The following is a 23,740-nucleotide window of genomic DNA, read 5'->3' on the forward strand; positions in this document are numbered from 1 at the left end:
TAGTTTGCCATTTAGCCACTATTGCTATGTCTCCTCAACCATTTCCCTCTATCCTGAGGTCCCAGTCTCTAAGACCTGGTAAGAATCTAATATGTAAAGAAGTGACTTCACTTAAAACACTCCCTACTCTCACAGTCACTAGTAAGAAGAATCACAAAATTATCCCCTTTCTGTGTGTAATCCAGTGAAAGATTACTCTCGTCTTGCTCAATGTGTGGGTTTATTCAAGACTCCTTTGATTGGTACAAGCAAGCTCTGGACTGTGCTGAGGAATGGTATTGACATGATGTGGCCTGCAGGGATAGAATTAGGATAGGACGTTATCAAATAAAATTATTTCACGACCTTGATTTGAGTATGTAGAATTGTGGGGCTCTTGACAGCTTTTTCCCCCATAAATGAGTGGTAGCTGACTCTTTGGCTTATCCTTTGCCTGCTGTGATGAAATATCTAATTCTATGGTAAGTAAATGATTTTGAGAGCTGAGTACTGAGAGATCTAATAGTTAGTTGGTGAGCATACCAAGGTACATTTAGGACTGCCTTCATCCTTCTGTTGAATTCTGCTGCCATCTAGTGGCTCTCATTCAGTGAGGTAATTTAGTGTACACTTTCTGGGAATCACTCAGATTTCAGGAGCACTCTGTTCAGCCCAGTATATCAGCTGTGAAGCATAATATCTGTAAATAGTGTGTTGTAAATTTAAGTGTTTGAACATTCAACTATGGAAGCCATTATAATATCTACAGCTGTGACTTATACATCATTTTTTAAATGACCTGTCTCATCTGCAGATGACGGTGGTGTCTCCTAGCACTCATGGGTTGACGGACAACTCCCATCCTCAGGCCGTTCTAAGCCGACTGAGCGAACAGCAGTCACACGGCCTGTTTTGTGATGTCACAATTGTTGTGGAGGACGTCAAGTTCCGAGCTCACCGCAACATCCTGGCTGCAACCAGTGGATACTTCAGGAATGCCTTCACCACACCAGATATGTGGACATCTGGTCAGGTCCTAGAACTGCTGGATTTGAAGTCTGAGGTCTTTGCCAGCATCTTAAATTTTATCTACAATGCCAGGGTGGAGTCAAGCAGCTTAGAGGACAGGAGCTCCTTGGTGGCAGCTGGAAGGCGGTTGGGGATTCCCTTTTTGGAGAAGCTACTGGAATCAGACAGGCCAGGCTCTGGACTTTCACTGAGTCAAGCCACCACAAACACAGTGGTCTCCACCACTCACCGAAACCCCAGCAGTCCTCACACCCTGAAAAGAGAAACTTCACGGCCTGAGGAGCCGGAATGCTCAAGAGGTCCACGAATCACAAATGCTTTTTCTATGACTGAGGTGGGAGCAGGGAACAACCCATTCACCCCTGCGGACTCACGAGGTGGAGGGCACCAGTCACCCAACTTGGGGCACCACCCTGCCAGTTGTGCCACCTCAAGTATGCCCACTGTGGAAAAGGAACCTGCTCAGACCTTGTCAGAGCACTCATATGCTGTGAGTCAGGATCATAAAGCAACTGAGCTCAACGAGGATGTCAGCATCAGTGACAACAAAGCCAGCAAGCCAGCTCTAATTCCACCCAAGACACCGGTCTGCCGAAACCTTGGTCCACTCAAGAAACGTCACAGGCTTGGGAAAGATAACCCCTTTATATCTGATGTATCAGGTGTATCTGCACAAGCTGATAGTTGCCCCGTGCTACAAAAGGCCCCTCACATTCCCCCAGAGTCACCACTACCCCTAGTATCCTCTGACCCAAATACAGAGACATGCCCTAATCCTAAACTGTTGTCTCAAACCGAGGACGTGATACTTCAAGAGGCAGAGCCACCTTCACTGAGCCCTCAGGACACCCCCAATATTCCCACCTACCACTGCCAGCACTGCCCCGAGGCCTTCAACAACAGAGCACTTCTAACTATCCACATGCAAATCCACAAAAAGAGATTTGTCAGTCATTTGTTTTGTAAGTACTGTCATAGAAAGTTCATGCACTTAAAGAGGCTACGAAACCACGAGCAGGTATGTAAGAAACCTTTAAAAGACCCACCTCAGCTAGAACCAAATGGCATAGATGCTTCAACCGACACTGTCTCAGAAAACATACCAGATATGGACGACACATCACTGTCTCCACCTAATCTTCAAGACCCTTTAACCTTCAACCTAGCACAGACTAGTCCTCTAGAAGCAACCCAGGTTCTTGCTGAGCATGTTGGGAAAGCCAGTGGGGGTCCACGAACATATAAGTGCAGTGTGTGTAAACGTGCTTATGTGACACTGTCTAGCTTGAAACGGCATGAGAATGTACATTCATGGCAAAGGGCCTACCCCTGCCACTACTGTAACAAGGTGTTTGCTCTGGCAGAGTACCGCACTAAACATGAAATCTGGCACACCGGAGAGCGCCGTTACCAGTGCATCTTCTGTTTAGAGACTTTCATGACCTACTATATCCTCAAGAACCATCAGAAGTCTTTCCATGGCATAGATCCTCGACTGGCTGTGAACAAAAAGTCAGCAAATGGTGGTTTTAAAAGTAATATTTATCCCATCAAGCTCTACCGACTTTTGCCTATGAAGTTCAGGAAGAGACAGTATAAGACGTACAGCCAAACTTACTCTGATATAGAGAGCCAAGACCAATCCTTCACCACTTCACTGGGCAGCAGCTCACACACTGCTCCAATTGAAGGTGGAACAGCTTCAGAAAATCCAGATGGTGTCTGTAGTGGTCGGTCATTATTTTCTATGCCCGTGACGTTCATGGCAACTCCCAAGATGGTGGCACCAGAAATTCCTCGAATCAGCTTTGAACAGCCATGTGACCAAAATATAGATCCCTCCGAACTGGACAGATCTGAATCGATAGAACAGAGTGTCCTGTCATCAGATGTCCAAAAAGAGACTGGATTGTCAGGTTTTGAGCAAACTGGGTCATCTCTGTTCACTTATGGATATACTGCTCCCTCAGTGATGACACAAGAAAGCAGAGGATCCTCTATAGTTATGCAAGGAAATGATGTCTTGTCACTAAAGGGCACTGACAATAATGGGCATATTCTACCTTTCCAGAATAAACCGTCTATAAGCTCATTTGAGGGCTTGAGCAGGCTTGGTGACATATCAGCCACAGCACACACCATTGAGACCATGGCAAATCAGCTGCTTTTGCCCAGGACAGAAACCCTGGCACAGAGCCGATCTGTTGGTGGGAAGACAGAGACCTACATCGCAAAGCCTGCTTGTCCTGGTCCATCTATCGACAGCCAAGTCCTGCCCCTCTGTCAGATAACGGTGAAGATTGGCAATGAGGCTATCATCAGACGAAAAATTAAAGGCTCTAAGCTGTTCCCAAGGAAGAAAAAAAGGAGAAGCTGGAGGCATATGGAGAGCAAAGCCCAAAGCAATCAGGCGGATGATAGTGGGATAAGTCCGAGTCTGCATCTGAGAACAGAGGTCTCCACCTCCATGGCTGATAACGACCAATTTGACGACCCAGCAGACCCAGACAATGACAAACCATGGCGTCCCTACTACTCTTACAAACCTAAAAGGAAAGGAAAGAAACTGAGATCCAAACAGAGGAAGGTGAAAACTGTGAAGTGTTACACCAGGCCTTTGTCACCTGAGGCAGACGAAGACTTCACAGAGACAGACTGCAGTCCAGGTGAAAGCATTTTGTCAGAGAGCAGAGAACCCACAAGACTGCTCAGGAATGACAGCTCAAAGCCAGAGCTCTCCTGCTACATTTGCAAAACCACTTTTTTCAACCTGACCTCACTTGAGATACACTTGACCAATTGCCATCACTCTCGTTGCAGGACATGTGGTAAGAAGATGACTTCCTCATCATCTGGGTCTTTTTCTGAGGACAACACTGATTTCACATGTAAGAGCTGCATGGAGGATGGCTCCTGCTTTAGCTCAGATATGGCAACCCAGAACCTGAGCATGGAGAAGCGATACCGCTGCTCCTTCTGCCCACAGCGCTTCCTCTACCTTGCTACAAAAAGGAGCCATGAGAAGAAGCACCTGGAGAAGTCTTACCAGCACTGGCCACAAGAGAGCAAGTCCCCATCACAGGTGACCGAGCATAAGCCCAAACAGTTCCTCAAATCAGAGGAGGGCGACTATCAAGAGGACAGTGAAATGGAGTCCAAAGGGTCTGCTGGAGCTTTTTCAAGTTTCATGAAGAGCAGAGAGCAGCCCAAAATTGAGCCTTGGGATAGCACAGAAATCCGTTCACCAGTAGGCGCAAAAATGGAGGATCCAGAGAATACAGAAAGTAAGGGAACTGATTACACCCACAAGAAAACATCCTTGTTCTCTCACGGCAGTAATGGCCCCCTTTCTACATTCCCTGCCGAGATGATGAGGATAAAACATAAGAAAAGGAGTATTCTGGAACGTTCCAAGAGCTTCGGTCTTGATAGCCATAGACAGGACTCTAGAGGGGAAGAGTCAAAGGGACAAAAAGGCTGTCTGCCCAAACTTGGAACAAATTACCATCTCAACACTGCCAGGTTCTATCCAACATGTCTGACAAGAGACCCAGTCACCAAGGAAGCCAAACAGCAATTACCCATATCAAAGCGACGTTTGTGCAAGGAAGAATTTCTTTTTAACACAAACAACTGACATTGCCAGTTGATGGCATGTTATGTTAAAACATTAACTATGATTCTGAAGGTTGCACTCCTAAATGGACTGAATCTGAAGGCCTCAACATTAGTTTGCAACAAAGAGCACTTATTGCCATGGGTGTGAATATTCAGTATTTTTTGTTCACTTTATACACTTGGTAGTTTTTCATGTTTTATAACAAGAAAAGTTGTTTTATTTTTGTAAAATTTTATTTGTCTGTCTGAGACAGGTGATTGTGCCATCTTGCATCACTAAGGTACTCTGGCCATTATGTGAATTGTACTTAGTTAGCAGCACCTTATAACAGAGATCAATGCTGAGCAATTATACTTTGAGTATGAAATTGCCTTGTTTGATATTAGTCTGATCATCCCAACACTTATTGCACAAACATTCAATGGCATTCCCATGTCCATTTTTATAACATCAGCAAAGCAATTGTTTAACCAAAGCATGGCAAATGCAGTTTCCAACAGCCTTTTTTCCCAAGGTTTGCACAATCTAAACACAAGGCAAACAGCAGCATTGCTGGAACATAATTTCTAAAACATAAGCCATAAACCGTTTGGCATCCTGTCATGAAACCTTTGAAGTAACTTACCTGTGTTTTGTTAACTGTTGCATTCTTACATGACTTGTAAATAATAAAACTATCAGCCATAATCTGCTTTTCTTATTTGCATTGCATTGCTTTCACACGTGTTTAAAATTAGAAATAGACTGAAAAAGATAGTGTGCAGACAGATAAACAAACCACCAACCCCCCTCCTCCACAAGCTTACTACTGCTGACTCCATCACACAAAGTCTGTTTATTTCATTCTAGTAAGAGTCTTGCTCATAAGCAGCTCTCTCTGTCTGGAGCTTTGGTGTCTATGGAGCCAGCCCATCTGAGAAGCTCATTCATGTTCCTTTACCAGCCCTCTGCACAATGCAGCATTCACAGACTGTAGCCACATGACTGGGTTGCCAGATGTTCTCTCTCCACTACCTACTCCACCTCATACTTGCGACTCACTCTTATGTGGTTTAACTTGCCAACCCGGCACACTCACCACACACTCCACCCTCGCCACTTCCTCAGCACCACTGCTCAGTCCAGTTGCATGTGATGTACTTGTCCACTCAACACAGCCTTAGCTTCCTCTCTGTCTTCTACTCACCAACTCAATGCTAATACCCTCCTCTAAAAGGCTGTCCATATATCTAGCAACTCATTGCTATGGCTTTTGTAATGACACAATAACGCTATATCATCAAGACGGCATCAAACTGTCGCATTTAGGTCATTGAAAACTAAGTCACTTTCTGTGTTGGAGATGTAGGGCACAAAAACAAAACAGGGCAAAAACAGCAGAGCTTCAGGACTTCATCAGAAACCCTCTGGATCTGCTTCATAATCTATTCAGGCCTTGGTGTGGTGTTGGGATTGACCTCTCATTCACAAACAGGACAGATGAACCCCTAGGTTATACTATTGGAAGCGGAGTTATTATATTCTTATTTTAACATGACTAGAAATATACTTTTGAACAAGAGATAAGTCTTTCTGGTGTGTATAACTTCCAGTAAATAGAGTCTATAAAGATGGAACTTCCAGAACGCCCAAATCAACTTTGCTCAAACACAAAACTGCAATAAGTTAACTCAGACATTGTGAACACATGAAAGTGTCTTTTACTTTCCCTCATTCATAATCAGCCATGAGTAAGTCCATGGGTTTGCACATGACCAGTCCACAAACAAGCCAGACCTGCAGCTTGGCTTGTTTAAAAAAAAATTCAAACTAAAAACAACTGTGAAAACAACAGGGATGCATAAACTTCATTTCCTGTCTACAGCAAAATAAGTCCAAGAAATGCTATGGTCAAATTTGCCAAAGCCATGCACCTATTGATTCAGTCCTCTCCTGCCAAAAAAACTTTGTCATTTGTACTAAAGGATATGCTTGCTTGCATGACATGAGAAGATGTGCTTATTGCTGATGTGAATGCAGATTTGCGAATCAATAATGTCACCACATGACAGCTGATAAAACTGAGAATACAGATGTTACAGGCATTAGTGATATTTTGATTCTCAGAGGATAAACAATTGAGTCATTTTCATGCAGAGTGTAAAGACAGACCTACCCAAGAAGCTTGAAAATTTTATGCTGATGTTGGGAATAAAAATCAGCGAGTGCAATACATCATTTAGCGAAGGGCTAATATTTACACAAGTATTGCTACAAGTAGTAATAAAGGAGAGAAAGCGACTAGTTTCACTTGAGAAGTGGACAAAATATATGACAGTTAAAATGTGCAATGTACTCAGTTATAAATATTACAGTATTGTTGTAAAGCTTTTGCACAATGCACATTTCGGTGCACTTTGGATTTTGTGCCATTTAGTTGTTAAGGTGACTATAAACCATCATCCGTTGGGTCAGATCTACTTTTGACAACTCTGTTTTCTGTCAGACAAATTGGATGTGTGTGTGTGTGTGTGTATACCTATACCAATTATGTAACATTTCACAGCAGCGGCTAGATTTTCATAAAACAACTCATAAATAATTTCATTACAAGAGCTCCACCGTGCTTCCGTTTGTTTTACAAACTACGTGCCCGTGAGCCGATTCACACAAATCCTCACACTGATGTCAACAGCACCAACAACCAATCGTATTGGTAGTGACGCTACAGTGGGCAGTCCATCTGCTTGCATTCATAAACGGATGTGATAAGTGTTGAATGTACTGTACAGACATAGACACAACTTGAACCATGGCGGAAGAAGACGATACGAAAGTTCGGATTTTACAAAGCCTCCGGGGAAAGATCTGTAAGTGCCAACCGCAGCTTGCTTGTGTTACCTAAGGTGGTCTGGGAAAGGGGTACAAAAATGATCGAAATGTAAAAAGAGGGGCGCGGTACAAGCAACAGACACACACATAGACACACTCTCACATGCACACGCACACATACACACATAGTCATTTCTGCTTGATGGGCGCACACAGACAAACACTGTTTGTTAGCTGTCTTTAGTAACGAAGGTTGTCCCTGCAAATGTCGATTTTAATAGACGTGATCACAGTTAAGTACTAGTGGCAGACTTGATTTGATAAGACGTTTAAATATCCACTGACAAAGCAAATGCGCGGTAATGCCACGGTTTCAGACTAGCCTTGTAGCTTTCGTGCTAGCTTACCTCTTCTTTCACTCATCACAACACATTAGATGGCTACCTTCTGTCGCTTACAGTTAATGTACATTTTTTAAGCTAAACTGATCTGAAATATTACTCAAGTTCTACGGTTTTCACAGTTACGAATGAACGCACTCTTCATTTTTTACGGGGATCATGAATCATAGTTACGCGAAATGGTGGTGTATAGCCTGGGTCTTCGTTTTCAGCGAAACTTGCGAAATATTCCTGGCAGGAAGTTGTTTCATAGTGTTTAACGCTGAAACTGTTAGTACCAACGAGATTCAAGTGAGCAGTGTCCGAACCGTCATTAAGATAATTTTCGTGGTGTGCTTGTTCATTAACTTGTGGGAAAACAGAATTTGGCATTATGACACACGCAAGGCCCTTTATGTGTGTGCAAACTTGTAACAACAACAACAAAAAATTAAATAACTCCTGCAAATTTCATCGCCTTCAACAAGCTCTATTAGAAGAATATACGCTTTCATCAGTATGTCAGTGATTTTGCAATGGTGGTCAGGATTACTCCGACTACAAAACTGAAGTGACATTTCACATTTCAGAGTGGTATGAAACGACCCGATTAATTTTAACCGTTGTGGCTACACTAGTGCGTTTCAGGACCATTGTGTTATTTTAAGGGCTTTATGAGATCTGTAACTCGTACAGTAGACCTCTCCTATCGCTGGTACCCGTGTCACAGCAGTGATGCTACACTTGGGGGAAAAACTCATTCTATAAAACACCAAAAGTAGTCCCGAACAGTCAAGTGCCTGCCATGCCTGATCTTTAAAGACTGATAAGACCATTATATTCTTTAGTAAACACCAGTAATAAGCTGTTAATTGTTAAAAAGCTTGGTTTTGTTCATCTACTCAGGTCATGACTGCTAAAGAACATGTCTCTATGTAGTTTTGTATGTTTTGTACTTATACATTAAGGGCATTTCTCGTGTCTTCTTGGCTTTGGCGGTGAGGATAGGCACAATTTGATGGTGATCATGCCAAAGCCTAGGTTTGACTACAGCACTAAAATAGCTGCTTACCCAGGATGAGATGTAAGGGCATTTCGCCAGGGAGCAGGGTGGAGATTGTGTCTAAATCATGGGCCAAGCTCTTTCAAGGCAAAGAGTCAGCGATGACATTTGTCCGACTGCTCTGCTGCTCTTACGTCTGATAGGCTATTGCTGAAAAGAACTTTTACACCTCTGTAAGCACAGGCTGCATAGTATTCTTGATCACCACTGTAAGAGTCAAACCACTTCCATTGCCTGCTCTGTCGTGCTCCTCTCAGCATCGTTACACAGAGACCAAATAAAGTGTCTCTAGCCCTGTCCTGCATGACATTAGCTACCTGTGCTGAGATAACCCTGGCTTATGAGATTCATGTGCTTTCAAATCAAATCAACTTTCGCTTCTTTGGGTATGGTAATTAATTATTTAGTTCACGAGGGTTATTGACCCACACACACACACACACACAGTTTCTGGTTTTCATCAGGTGTTAAATTGCTGATGGAATAAAATGGAGAAGAGAAGCTTTCTGATCAAGTTTGAATAGTACAGGATGGGTCTATGTGCACATTTTCACAGTCTTTTTGTAGAGAGAGGGAGACAGCCAAACAAATGTTTTAGGTAACTGATGAAATCAGGATCATGGTGAGGGTTCAGTCATGATCATCCATTCATGAACTCATACCACACACGATTACTGAATGGATTTGCATCTGTCCAATCTGTGTGCTTGTCCAACAGTAATTTTTTCTGACATTTCTCCCCTGCTGTAAAGATTATTTCTTTTCTGTCTTTTTTGTTTGTTTTCACTGTTAGTAGAAAAGAAAGAACACCTTTAGTTGTACCGTTTGGTCAGTTTTGTATTTCTGCGTTTACCGTCGTTACGTAACCATGGTGATATACTGCCAGCCTGCATGATCTGTCCTCCTGAACGTTCTTGGACTGCTCTTAGAAGTTTAGTAATGCAGGCGATGGGGCTCGGCCTTAAAATGTAACTTAGGCAGACAGAACCCTCATCCTTCAGAAGAGCCCATCTCAGTGGACTAAACTGTCGCTGCGTGCTTGAACAATAAATGATTTATGCCTGACTATATGTTTTCTGTTTTACGGTTTGGTCACTTTTTCCATGGTGAGACGAATCTGTACCCATATGAGCATTCAGGTTAGCCCTTCTCTCTCTCTCTCTCTCTCTCTCTCTCTTGCTCTCGCTCTCTTGCTCTCTCAGGGTTTCTTTCTCTGTGTTTCTGATGTTATCTTTTGCACACAAACAGACACATTTACATGCATGCCAGCACAATCTATCACAGCAGGTGCACACACACTCACACACACTCACACACAATGCATGTAGTCCATGGCAATATGCATACTTGTACACACTCATGTAATGACGGGGAGAGGATGTTGGGGTGGGGGGTGTTTTGCTGTCATGTAGGCTTGTGCCCTTAGGAAGCGGAGTAGACTCAGAGAGGCCGATGTGGAATTTAGTTCTGTTGGTTGGCCAGATTTCAACAGCTCATCCTGCAGTTGACGGTACTTTTCTCAATGCCCCTTTGTAGATCTATTCAGCCAGATTTATTGGCCTGACAACAAGCTATGTATCTTTTGTCCTTTCTCTCAATCTCTCCTTTTTTTTTCTCCCTCTGTCTTAATTTGTCGCTCCTCAAAAAGAACTAGGACACTTGTTGAGGTCCAATAAGCAACCCATGCTCTCTGCCCTTTGACTTGTGCTTCTCTAGACTCTCTCTCTCTGTCTTACACACTCACATATGTATTCGCTCAGCACAGAACGATGACGAACGTACTGAATTTCTGAGGTCTTTGGCAGGTAAGCCAGGTCAAGCTTAGTATCAGCTCAAGTGTTGCTATAGTTTTTACAACCTGTTTGTAGGATTTGACGTATTAATAGCTCTGTGAAGAGCTGTGGCATAGAAAGTGGATCACCTTAGAAACCCCCGGAACTTCGCTCTTCCATGGCGCTTTCCTTAAGCCCTGAGAAACCAGCTTAACGCACCGTAAAGATCGCTTGCTCGGCCCCCGGTGATGCAACGCTCCTCGTTTAGCCGGCCGCTCGGACGCCCGAGCCTTTATTTATAAATGTTTATTTTTGTGTCGTGCGTATTTGTCTTAGTTACTTACTAATTTGTTTTAGTTGTGATTTGAGAGATGATTATTCTTGAAACTGAGGTCTTTTTTTTTTTTTTTTTTTTTTAACCACAGTCAGGGTTAGACGTAGGTGAGGATGGTATTTGTGTGTTGGTTCTCTCTGTCTTTATCTGGTCCAGGCTTCCACGGCTCTTTCACCTCAGCCGGAGACAGACATGTTAGCACAGAGAGGAGCAGTCTTCAGGTCAGGGCTTTACTGTACGATAAATATACACAGGGATTAAGGCATTTACTGTGGACTGGTCACATAGCTTACACATATTTAAATGTTTTTGCCCTGATGAACTGCGCAGATTAAGTAGATGACACTGTCCTGTATCCCATCTTTTTGTAGACTACTTTTTTGAGCAAAGTTTTGTGTGCAGTGTAAAGTGAACCTTTCTACTTCTCCTGTACAGAGATATAACTGGGTTTGTATGGAGCTCAAACTTTGTGTTTGTGTATGTATGTATGCGCACACGTGTACGTGTGTGTGGGTCTCTGTGTGAGTGTGTTTGTGTTTACTATACAGAGTAATGTGTGATTTTTTTTCTGGAGGCACCATGAAGCTTGTTTGTTCAGGCCTCACTGTTGCGGTTTGTGTGTACTTCCGTTGCTATGCATACAGTGGCACATGCTTGCTTCCCTTTAGATTGCACCTGCCTCTGTGTGTGTGTGTGTGTGTGTGTCTGCGTGTGTGAGTGCGCGAGCGCGTGCATGTACATGTGTGTATATGCATGCGTGCGTGTGTGTGTGTGTGTATATTGTGTGGGAGGTTAACCTTAGGGCATCGATTGCATGACATAACCTCCCAGGTTCCCTGAAGTGATGAGTTTGTTGGATGCTTTGGGGAATGTGCTCTTCCTGTGGACCTACTTGCTTTGCTGCGCGCTGCTGTGTGGCTATGGTACACAGAGTCAGTGATGAGTCCTGGGTGCAGAGTGCCCTCAGCACGGTGTCTCCAGAGACCAGCCCAGGAGGCTCAGGGTGTGGGGCAGGAGAGGATTTGCTTTATAGTGAATGAGGAGTTGGGTAACAGGATCAGAATACAGATGAGAAACCAGGGTCACATTTGTGTGCGTGTGTAAAGAGAGGGGAGATCTTAAATGAACCAAACTCTCATTTTGCCTTAAAGATGGGAGTGCTTTAGAAAGAAAGGAGAAAAGGCTTTTTCACGTCTTAATTCATTTGAGAGCTTTTTTCAGGTTTCATGCATTTGGCTCACGCAAATACACTTAATGCATTTGAAGAAAGGTGCATAAGAAATTTTGATAAAATAATCAATTTATTTTTAACATGTGCAGTTTACCTCATGGACATAACAACACTTAACTTCCACAGTTAGATAATGTTGGATCATTGTAGGGGCTTGAATTGTAAAGCAATGAATATCACAGAGTCACTTAGTATGTTGTTTATCTTCAAAATCTTTTTGGGGAAAAGACTTAAATTTAGCCCATCTTAAGATGCTATGTAGTTTGTCAATGTACAATTTTCTGTTTGTTATGTACAATTAATTGACAATAATTGTTGCTTACAGTCACTTGCAGTGTGTTTTAACAGTGAACGGTCCTGCTTTGGCGGTGCAGATGTGTACGCATATTCTGTCAGTTTAAACATTCGCCGAAATATAGAGAGAGCTTATATAAAGTGATAAAGTTAATTTGTTGAATAAACTGTTGCAAAACTGTATTCCCAGGAATAGTCTCACTTTTATAAGACTGAATGAAGCTTTGGGTGGTGTTTTACACCACCTTATCACAGATAACGGGACAATGATTCTGCTGTCACACGATCTCACAAGTGGCGCAGCTCATCGCGGCTTTTCATGGATCAAAGTGTAGAGATATGCGTGAGTTACAGTCTCAGTAATTCTGTATGTTCTGGCAGGTTTTTAAGCACCGTCCATCCGATGCCTGTCTAGATCATCATGTATGGCTATGAGTCAGGATTGACAGGACTTTTGTCTGAGAAAAGCTGCCCTGTAAATGTGTTTCGTCTGAAGAGAAACGGCACAGTAGCAAACACGCAAATACTGGATTCAATCCAGCTGTTCCCTTTTTGGAATCACTGGTTTGGAAAACGAAGACAAGGCCAAAACATCTTTGCTTTGTTCTAATTACTAAAGCGTTAAGAACAATACCACCAACCTCCAACCAAACATCTAGTCACAAATGTTTACTGACACAGTAGAAATAAAATAATTTTTTTTGTTTGTTTATATTAATCAGATCTAATCAGAACATATGAATCAATGTTAATCACATCGGCTATTTTTAGTTTTTCGTTATTTTACTGATAAATTTTGCATCTCGTCAATTTTTTGGGTATTATGTGGCTTATGTTCTTCACTTTTTCCTCTACCACGCCTAATTTATGTGCCATTGCTCCCTCTCCTACTCTGCCATAGAGCTCAAGGGGTTAATAAATAGAGACTGGAGAATATACAAGTTTCTTTTTTAATTCAGCACAACGAACACGGCTGGTGGAGCAGAGTGGTTTTAAGATAGGGTGAGATGGCCTTTCTACTGAAGGACAGGAACATTATCTAAATTCATTTAACAGACGACCATACAGTTTCTGTCAGCTGTTTGTCAACAATGATGATTTACGGGTCGGTTGTTTACAGGGGTAATAATTAATCAAAAAGGAGAGCAGCAGGGGAACGCGTTTTATTTCGGGAAGATTTTTGTGCCAGAAATGGATTTGAGTTTTGTCATTAGGGAGTCGTTTGGCTTTCAGATAAGTCATATATTTGGGAGTTCTGACATTAGATCAACAATGGCTCAGACCGGTGTTGACATATAGAGGTAATAGCACCAATCTGTTTTCTCATTTAAATCAACACCTCGTTTGTCAGTGTGAAGAAAGAATGGAGAGAAAAACTTCCATAACCAGAGCTGTAAAAAAAAAAAAAAAGGCAGATACCCATTTTACATTCCAAAGCGTGATGCTGTATGTGTCAGCTTTCCTTACTGTTTCTGAAATTTTGTCCAAACACTATGAAATGTAGCAGACATATTTCACTTATGACAGGAAATCTGACACTAGTTTCATGTTGATTAATACAATAAGAAAAAAAAAGGTAGAAACATCGTTACACTCGGAGAGGAACAAATTACAACTTGTGACTCCTAGCCTGTTATACCCTTTTTCAGCTCTTTGGGTGAATAAAGCGTTCACCCGAAGTGCATGGTTTTGTTTCTTTTTTTGTTTTTTTTACATTTGATTGATAATTGTATTTAACAGTAACAGCAATGTATACTCAAATTTGAAATTAGTCATTTTGTTAACTGTTTCAGAGGTTTCAATATTTAATACAGTGGATTATTTCTTTAAGATAAGTCAGTTTGCTCATCATATTTTCAAAGTTTAGGATTGTTTATCATGTCAACTAACTTTTAATTGCATGGCTAGAAGGCTATATCATTTTGTTTAAAATGGCTTCATTTTTTCTTACATAACAAAATACATTTTTTGAGGACAAAAGCTTCGTAAAAATGAATTTATTTAAAGTTTTGAAGCGCTCAGTAGTGACTATCCTTTTTATCTTAATGTTATTTTTCTATTTCTATTTCAGATGTATGTGCATTTGTTGTTTGATATGGAATTAAGGCAGTTTGAAAGTAGCCTATTTTTGGCATTTACTTTTAGCTGCAGAAAATCATACTCAATGACATTTGTGTTTTAGAATTGATAACTTACTCATTTTATCGTTGTCTAAATTTTCAGAATAATGCTGTCAACATGTGAAACCCAGAGAAGTAATTTAATTTCTTGTAAAATGATTTTTATATATATGTATATATATATATATATATATATATATATATATATATATATATATATATTTATATATGGGTGTACATATATGGATATTTTTCACCTCATAAAGATGGCTCTCTGTCACCTTTAGCCTGTTTACTTTATACTCTGATTCTTTGTTGTTTGTGCGTGTGCATGATTTAGTCTTAAATTTACATTTGTGAATACGCACTCAGCTGCAAGGTAAGGGCATGCTGGGAGGAAGTCTATGCTTCTCGTCTTTAACCACATCTTACATGAGCTCCATCTCAACTACGCCCACATCCGTCCTAGCTCGCCTCAGTCAGCACCGCTTACCAACAGCCACTGCTCTGAGAGAGAGACAGAGAGCAAGAGAGACAGAGAGAAAGAGAGATTGGACTGTAAACTAGACTTTGTCAGGACGTGGGGAGCATCCACGCCAATTCCAAGTGGGCATTTAGTTTTAGGAAATGAGGCTATCATTTAAAGCTGGGTCATTACACCAGGAAGTAATCATATAAAAAAAACAAAAAAAAACTTCATGGCATCAGTTTTTATTAGCCCCCTCACTGATGTTTTGTCAGTGAGTCATTGCTCAAAATTCACAAACACTTTGCAAAATGTTGTATAATAAACTTTGTGTTGCTTCCCTGGTACCAGCTATGGTCATTGTCACAGGTTGCTCATGCTGAGTCAGTGGTCAGTTCTGTTGTCAGGCTGGTTAGTGAAACGTCAGTTTCAGTGGTCATGGGTCTGTTGGAATTCTGTGGTAATCCACTGCAAACTTCATAGGTGTGTTAGATGCCTCTCTGGCCAAAGTTGACTTACCTGAGTTTTTTGAGGTTATCGATTCCTGAGAAGAGCAGAATGCATAACAGCATTTTTCTGCTGCTGAGTTTTGCAATGTTACCGCTAAATGCATTAAACAATGAAATTCGATAGATATCAAATAAAGTGATTAAATTAGATATATATATTATAAAGTCTTATCTTATCTCATATGGTTTTCCTTTATGTATGTATGTACTGTGTTGTGAAACTCTTTGCAAGCATTGTGAGGAAATGTGTGTTTTTGAGTGTGACTGAGTGTTACCTTTTGGTGTGTGAACTGCGGTGATCACTATGGCGATGTCTCGGGTAACCGTTGCTTTTTTTTGAGGGGCACATCGCTCTTACCGCTCTCTTCCTCTCCACACAGGTGAGGCCAAGAACCTGGGCCTGCCGGCCGGAGCCAACAGACTCCGTGACCTCTGTACCTTCTGCACCATCAACCTTGACCAGGAGGAGGTGTTCCGCACCAAAATGTTCGAGAAAAGCGTCAGGTGATACACACACACACACACACACACACACACAAACACACACTCTCTCACCCTCACTCTCACACAGTCAGTGTGCTTTACCACATCCCGTTGATTAGTTCATTGAATAAACACTAGCAGGAAAGCATGCGGTGAACAAGTAAGAATCTGCAATGTGTTAGCTGCAGCTGTATGTCGCATTTCAGTTTCATATAATCATTGCCATTTGAGTACAGTAAAACGAAAGGAAGCAAGTCAGCTCCACCACAGGAGTGACTGTGTCTTTAATTTCTCTCTCTCTCTCTCTCTCTCTCTCTCTCCTTAGTGATCTGTGTGTAAATATAGGGGATCTTAGATGGCACAGCGTGTGTGTGTGTGTGTGTGTGTTTGGCACACACCATAGCATAAAAACATTTGAAGCATGCCTTCTTTTCTCAGTGACAAAGAAAGAGACAAGAGGAACTCTTTCTTTCTTTCTTTCTTTCTTTCTTTCTGTACATATTTTTCTCTTTCTGTATGTTTTTCTTTCTGTAATTTTTTTTCTTTCTCGCCATCTCTCTGCCTGTCTTTTTCTCTTTCTGAAGGCTTCCCTTCTCTAGTTATTTCACAACAGCACTTCTTTTTTCTCTCTCTCTCTCTCTTTCTCTGTTCAAAGGACTGCGTTGGCTCTGTCTGAGGAAGTGATTCCACCCACGCGTGTACCCCTGCTTTTCTATCTCTCTCTCTCACTATCTCTCGCCTCTCTCTATCTTTCTCAGGTTTTCTCTCCATCAGTCTCTCTCTTTCAAAAACTGTAGAATATCAGAAATGGAAGACTGCCTTTACTTTTGTAGTACTCCTTTTCTCCCATCTTCCTTGCTTTTCTCTTTTTCTACATGACTCTCTCTCTCTCTCACTCTTCTCAAGGTTGTTTGTGTATGCCTTGTGTCCTACAGTTTGGCTCTTTAGGAGTGGCTTGGTTTCATTCTCTTTTGTAGTCATACTGAATGTGTATAAGCATGTTGGAGTGATGGTGTGCCTATGCGTGACCACGGTGATTGTATGTGTGTATTGTCGCCATGAATGCGTGTGTGTGTGTGTGTGCGCGTGCGCGTGTGTGCGTGTGCGCTTGCGTGTGTGCTTGTGTATTTGACAGAGAGCTGGAGTGTGTGTGGGTGGATGAACATTCTCTTCTCAAGTGTCTGCTGAGGTATTTGACGGTAGCTGCCGAGCTCCAGGAGGCATTGCACATTACGGTTCAAACCTTGTCCATTTTTCAGTTACACTGCAATGAAAAGCCTGAAGGATAAATTTGATCCACAGCTCTGGGTGTATGCTCAGGTGGATCACTGACACATGTTTCATTATGGCTTAGTTTTTGAATTTGCAGGAGTCCCACAGAAAGTACCGTGTTGGAACCAGCTCCCCTCAGACCCTGTGTGAGAGCTCAGTTTGATTATGTGTGTATGTGTGTGTGTGTGCGTGTGTATGTGTGTATATGCCTGCGTGTGTGAGTCTGGGCAGAAGTCCCTGTCCTGACACTGCCTGTTTTCACCTGCAACATTGCACTGAGCTACAAAAGGGCAGATGGCTTATGATCTCACAACGTCTGTCACCCAAGAACACGCCAGAACCAGTGGGAGAGAGAGGGAGAGACAGAGAAAGAAAGAAAGAAAGAAAGAAAGAAAGAAAGAAAAAAGCAATATTGTTCCTGATGTTGTTCTGCATAATGGAATGAGAAGCTGATATGAGTGTGTATATTGAAGTATTAGCACAGTCTCTTCCAACCCCCCCCCCCCCCCCCACACCCACCCACACACACACACACACACACATGCGCACACACACGTACACATACACATTTTTTCTCTCTGTTTTTCTGTCTCCCTCCCTGAGCATTAGGGACCAGTGATCAGGGACCAGTAATGCATACACACACACACAGGGTTAGAACAGAGTAAGAGAGATCGTGTGTTTGTGTCATTAGTACATCATCTTAGTGATGACGGAGAAGTCTCTTCCTGTTCTGCCTCTGTATTGTGGCTTCTCAGGTCTCTGTGATGCAGCATTGATCAGTTAAACATCACCCTTTCATCCTCTTTAATATGCCTAACAGTGGTTTCACTTAAAAGGTTTGGGGTGGGAAAACTGACAGTTTGTTTGAGTGTCTCTCTCTATGCCTCTGTTTCAGCCCATTCTATGGAGAGGACTTTTACTTTGAGATTCCACGGCCCTTTCAGTTTCTCTCATTTTATGTGTACGCCAAGAGTGTTTTCCGGGACCTACCTGTAGGTTAGTCTCTCTCTCTCTCTCTTTCTCTCTCTCTCGTTCTCATTTCACCCTTTTTCTCTCTCTATGACTGTGCGCAAATTAGTGTTTAAAGACATACTCACACACACACACACATATACAGACTTTTTGGTTATTTTGTAACGTAAATACTGTGTGTGTGTGTGTGTGTGTGTGTGATATTAGGAAAAGTTGCCATCAGGAAGGAGGAGCTATGGAGATACAGTGGGAAAGAGTCCTGGTTTCCTCTACATCCGGTTGATCCAAACTCAGAGGTCCAGGTGAGTGTCGTCATCCTGACTAATCCAGCATAGAGATTACACATATGCATGCACACGCACACACACACACACACACACACCTGATTTCAGTAGTCAAGCTGGCAAGGCAGTGTTAGGGCTGCAGAAAAGGCTTACTGTGAGGCTTATTGTTTCTGTAGTTTTGTTCAGTACTAGTGGTTATGATAACGCAGTAACTAGTGCTAAATTCCCTTTGGCATTAAAATGCTGATAGCTGCACTGCAGTGTTATTTTTAAATTTGATTTACTTTGGAGAATGCAAATCAATTTCTGTTTTGTTTACTATTTATTGTACTAACATGAGTATCAGATGATGCCACAATAAGACATTGCCTCAGGTGACACAACTTTTCGACCTGTAGCGTTGACTTTCGACCTTCTGTGGAGAGGACGCAGGAGTGTTTGTTGCTTGTCACTACTGCCTGAACGCCTACACTAACACACTTGTGTCTAATAACACAGCCAGGCTGGGCTCACTTCCCTTCTGTGGTTAGTCACCGGTTCTGGTGTGGTCCAATCATATCTTTCTGCCTTTAGTCACTGCCTTGGCGTGGTCCAATCGTATTACTCTGTCATTAGTCATCGTCTTGGTGTGCTCCAGTGACACTGCGGCAGATGATTGTCGTTGTCCACATCCTGTTTTTGTGTTTGGTGAAGGTACTGATCTGTTTTGTACACAGCTCTGGTTCACTCCACTGCTGTGCTTGGGGTCAACATACTGTTTTTGTCTCCATCGCGATCCAACAGAAAGGAAGAGCTGGAGAAGAACAAAAAATTTGAAAAAAGTCATGGTTTTGTAGATTGTAGATAGTTTCACAAGAAAAGGGTACTGGGAAAAGTGTTTAAGAATTGAATGTGTAATAAATGAGAAATTCACCGACTAAGTGAGACCTATGGCTGTAAACTGAAGGTTTAATGTTGTGTGGATAGAATCTTATGTTGCAGAAGATAAATGTAAAATGGTCTTTCTGATGATGTAAAATGTTTTTCGAATCAAAATGTGTATCAAATCAAAGTGTGTTCACATTGGTTTCTCTCATCAAAGCACAATGGGTATAACACATGCTTGTCCTCATATTTAGGTGGGCACTTGAACATTTTTGTGAGGACAAGTCAAAAGTGATAAGTAGGGATGAGTATATGATTTATATGAAAAGGGATATGAAATATATGAAAATGGATGAGTATATGATGTTTTGAGATTATGTCCTCTTAGCTGTGAACTCCCAAGATAACGCACATACCAAGATATGAAAATGTCTTATTGGCTGCACCTTTAAAGGGTTTTTTCTCTTTTTCTTCCCTCTTTTAAACATTTTGGATGTTCACAGGAACACCAAAATGTAAAATGAGTTTTTATTTATTACACGGTGTTTGCTGTCTTGAACAAGTCTTCTGTTTATTTAGCATGCACAGAGAGCAGTGCATGACAGCAGTTGAAAATCCGTTAGCGGTTTGTCCTTAACCCTGGGGTGAGAAGTGGGTGGCCATTTCGCAGCTGATAAATGGCTCGAACGTGCTGAAATCACTGGACGTTCCGCCGCCTCTGAACCCCTGCAGGTCGCATGGCGGTATTAGCTTTTTAAGTGTTTACTCGCCACCGTAGAGGAAGCACGCCTGTATCACTATTGCTTATAACCCCGAACGCCATGTTTCTCAACTCTGTGTGTGTATGTGTTTCATCAGTGTGTGTTCTCGTGTGTGTATGTGTTTCATCAGTGTGTGTTTTCATGTGTGTGTATGTGTTTCATCAGTGTGTGTTCTCATTTCTCACCCCATGAACATTAGTGAGATGCAGAGATAAAATGAGGCACAAATAACTCAAAAGTTTATTTCGTTGTCATTTCACAAAATTTAATCTCATTTCAATCCTTAGTCAGCTCAAGCACAGACTGGCATGGTTTAATGTAGCATGAGGTCAGGTGGATGCTTTTGAGGGTGCAAAAGAGCATGCCAGTAATATAGTTGTATCATCAAATTTGCATTTATGTAAACCTGCTTTAGACCCTTGCTTACCTATATTCTTTATGGCACAGAGGTATGTTTGTGGAAAGTAGGGTTAAAAGCCCAGTATGCCCTTGTTTTGCAGTGTTTAGCTGAAAGGTGAATGGTGGCTGAATGTGCTAACCCACCAGTGCAGGTTTCACATTAGAGAGATGTGTAACGCGATGGGCCTGCTTTGTGTTTTTGTCTCCGTTTTGGGTAGACTATTCCATCTTTCTCTCCCTGTCTCCCCCCTTTGTCATTAGGTGTGTGTGTGTGTGTAGGGTGTTAGACACAGGTACATCAGGGTGAGTATAAGTGAGTGGAAACACAAGATGACATTATAACCTGTGCTTTGAATAATGAAAAGCACATCGGCTGTAGATGCAGCCCTCAGTAACACTGTTGCTAAACTGAACTGAAATACATGGGAGTGTGTGTGGGTGTTTCTGTTTTGTTTTTTGTTTTTTTCCCTCTCTCTCTCTCTCTCTCTCACTCTCGCTCTCGCTCTCACACACTCTCAGTGACACTTCCAATGGCAGATCAGATGTCTGTTTACCACATCCGACCTGATAAAAGAATTTCAACATTCACTGAAAGGACAAACAGCTCTCGTCACGTCATTTGATTGACCAACATGCAATAGCTAATCTAATTACACCTCATGAGAGTCAGTTGTAAGGCTTTTTACGTCTGCTGTGGTCTCCTAGAGCAGAAACCACACCACAACACACCTAGAGCACATGCCTCTGTGTCTCTTTCATTATTGCATAAGGTGCACTCAGAACGGAGCATCCCTTATCTGACAGCAGAATCTAGAGTGGACTGTCCGTGGGAGGACTGTCCTCAGCTCAGCAGAGCAGGGTTCACACTGACCCTGGAACAGTAGAGCAGGGTTAAAACTGACCCTGGAACAGCACAGTGTTCTTAGTCCAGGAAATACTGCCCAAGAACAGGAAGATTTATTAAAGAGGTGGTCTCTAATTAACAAAACATTGGGATCTTGTGATCCCTCTTATGTTGTGTGAGATCATTTTCTGATTCTTTCTGGTCCTCCTTGAGTCTGATCAGAGGAGTCCAGCAATGACCTCAGACATTAAGGATTCAAACAGTAACTTTCACACTTCAGCTGTACCCAACTTTGGCTCAGGGTGAGCATATGTATGTATGTGTGTGCGTTAACAGGGGAAGGTTCACCTGGAGATGAGGCTAAATGAACTGATTACAGAGAATGGGTCAGTGTGTCAGCAGCTGCTGGTTCGGTGAGTATCAGTTCTCTTCTCTTTACTGGATCTCTGTCACATGACACGTGTGTGTGTGTCTGTGTGTGTGTGTGTGTGTGTGTAAGTGCGCGCCGGATTTCATTTTCAGAATGTGTGTGAAAATGACGATGGCATGAAGTAAGCTTTGACGCAGCTTTGCCAGCGTCACTCACACTCTCTCATACGCAAAACGTATGCTGTTTGTGCTAGTAAACATGACAGGATCTATGGGCTTCAAGGTGTGTGTGTGTGTTATGCGTGTGAGTGTGTTACCACACGTAGGTGTTTGTTAGTGCGAGACAGCCTGACTGTGTATTCACATTGAAACCCTTGCGCCTTTTGGCATGATATACTAGAGTGAGAGTGTGTGAATGGGTGAGTCCAAGAGAGAGCGTGTGTGTATGTGTCTTTGTGTGTGTTTGAACACATTCATTCACACACTCTCTCAGAGCTCGGTGACAAAAGAGGAAGAGATGGTATGATGACAGGAAGTCAGAGCTGCTCCTCTTGCGGCTGCTGTGGTTCAGCTTTTGGCGTCACACTTTTAGCTTTTCATCTCTCTCTCTCTCTCTCTCTCTCTCTCTCTCTCTCCCTTGTTCTCCCTCTCTCTCTCTTTTCTCCCCCTCTCTTTTTTAGCTTATACATATCATTTTTTTTTCATCTCTGAGGTGAGTGGTCGCCAAAAAGACCGCACGTGTGTCACCTGAACATCCTGCTGTTGACTTATCTTGCTTCTGCTTTCCTAAGGCTTTATCAGTTTCTGTCTTTTTTCTCTCTCTTTCTCATTTATTCACTCATAACCATGTGACTTCAAAGAACAGACTACTCTTCAACAGCTCCTATCTCAATACTTGTCTGTATTTTGGATGACTTAAAATTAACCTCTTAAATGAAGAGCCACAGGTGTTGATTTGTGTGTGTGTGTGTGTTCCTCCCAGGATAATTGCATGTCAGGGTTTACCTCTGATAAGTGGGCAGAACTGTGATTCCTATGCTACAGTGACACTTGTTGGCCCTTCCAGGTGAGTCTCTCTCACACACCCAAGTTCTGAATGCGCTCCCATACTGTTTGGGTGTAATTTCTATTATTGACCTCGTCACGTCATACACTCCAGTGATGTGTATATCATCTCCCTTACGTGTCTGTGTGTGTGTGTGCATTTGTGTCATCTTGTGTAAACACCTGAGCTGTGAATACACTCCTGCACTACACTGTGTGTGTGTGTGTGTCTACACGTGCAGTGAATACACTCCTTTAGTGCGTGTCCTCCCCTTGTCTGCCACTCTCCACGCAGTCAGGGCGGCTCAGCTCCCTGCCATTCGTCCCTGCCCTTTATTCAGATCAGTGGAGAAAAAGTTTTACAGTAACAAATCAAAGAATGTTTTTTATTTTGCTCGAGGCAAAACGTTTTGTGTACTCTACACTGTACGCACATTTATTATTCAAAAGTGAAGTTACAGATTAGTGTTTAGAGAATGGAATTTATTTTTGCAAACTTTCTGTATACATAGACCAGCACCAAGGCTTCTCTGATAAATAGAAATTTTAATCCTATTAACTTTTAATTGGTATCATGTATAAACAGATCAAGTTATTATGCAAGCTGTCTTTAATCACAGCATGGGAAGAAGAAGCAACTTTTCCTCAGTAAAATTGTGGATTTTCTATCACAAAGAACGACAATCATGGAAACTGAAAAACTACTTCAACTAGATCACAAACAATTAAAGTGAAAGTCAGAGGGCCAGGAAGAAATGCAAAGAAGCCAAAATTAGGAATATTTCCAGTAGGGACCTTTCCCTGAATCAAGGGAGACGTAGCGACGAATCCATTAGCC

At 42.1% G+C, this 23,740-nt stretch overlaps 2 protein-coding genes across 2 annotated transcripts in view; both read left to right on the forward strand.

The window, feature by feature from the left end:
• The first annotated feature begins 265 nt into the window (after positions 1–265).
• On the forward strand, positions 266–4,645 carry zbtb38 (zinc finger and BTB domain containing 38). Its single transcript, XM_030765186.1, has 2 exons — positions 266–277; positions 779–4,645. Exon 2 carries the CDS (start codon positions 794–796, stop codon positions 4,643–4,645), a length of 3,852 nt encoding a protein of 1,283 aa, XP_030621046.1. The 5' UTR covers positions 266–277; positions 779–793.
• A 2,760-nt stretch (positions 4,646–7,405) lies between these two features.
• rasa2 (RAS p21 protein activator 2) overlaps positions 7,406–23,740 on the forward strand; it is a 32,157-nt gene continuing 15,822 nt past the window's right edge. The window contains exons 1-6 of the mRNA XM_030766955.1: positions 7,406–7,476; positions 15,988–16,111; positions 18,261–18,361; positions 18,545–18,639; positions 21,826–21,902; positions 22,841–22,924. Of these exons, the coding sequence (XP_030622815.1) occupies positions 7,419–7,476; positions 15,988–16,111; positions 18,261–18,361; positions 18,545–18,639; positions 21,826–21,902; positions 22,841–22,924 (539 nt within the window). The 5' untranslated portion in view covers positions 7,406–7,418. The remainder of the gene's footprint in view (positions 7,477–15,987; positions 16,112–18,260; positions 18,362–18,544; positions 18,640–21,825; positions 21,903–22,840; positions 22,925–23,740) is intronic.

The sequence above is a fragment of the Chanos chanos genome, chromosome 2, assembly GCF_902362185.1.
Source record: "Chanos chanos chromosome 2, fChaCha1.1, whole genome shotgun sequence".
Classification (NCBI taxonomy): Eukaryota; Metazoa; Chordata; class Actinopteri; order Gonorynchiformes; family Chanidae; genus Chanos; species Chanos chanos.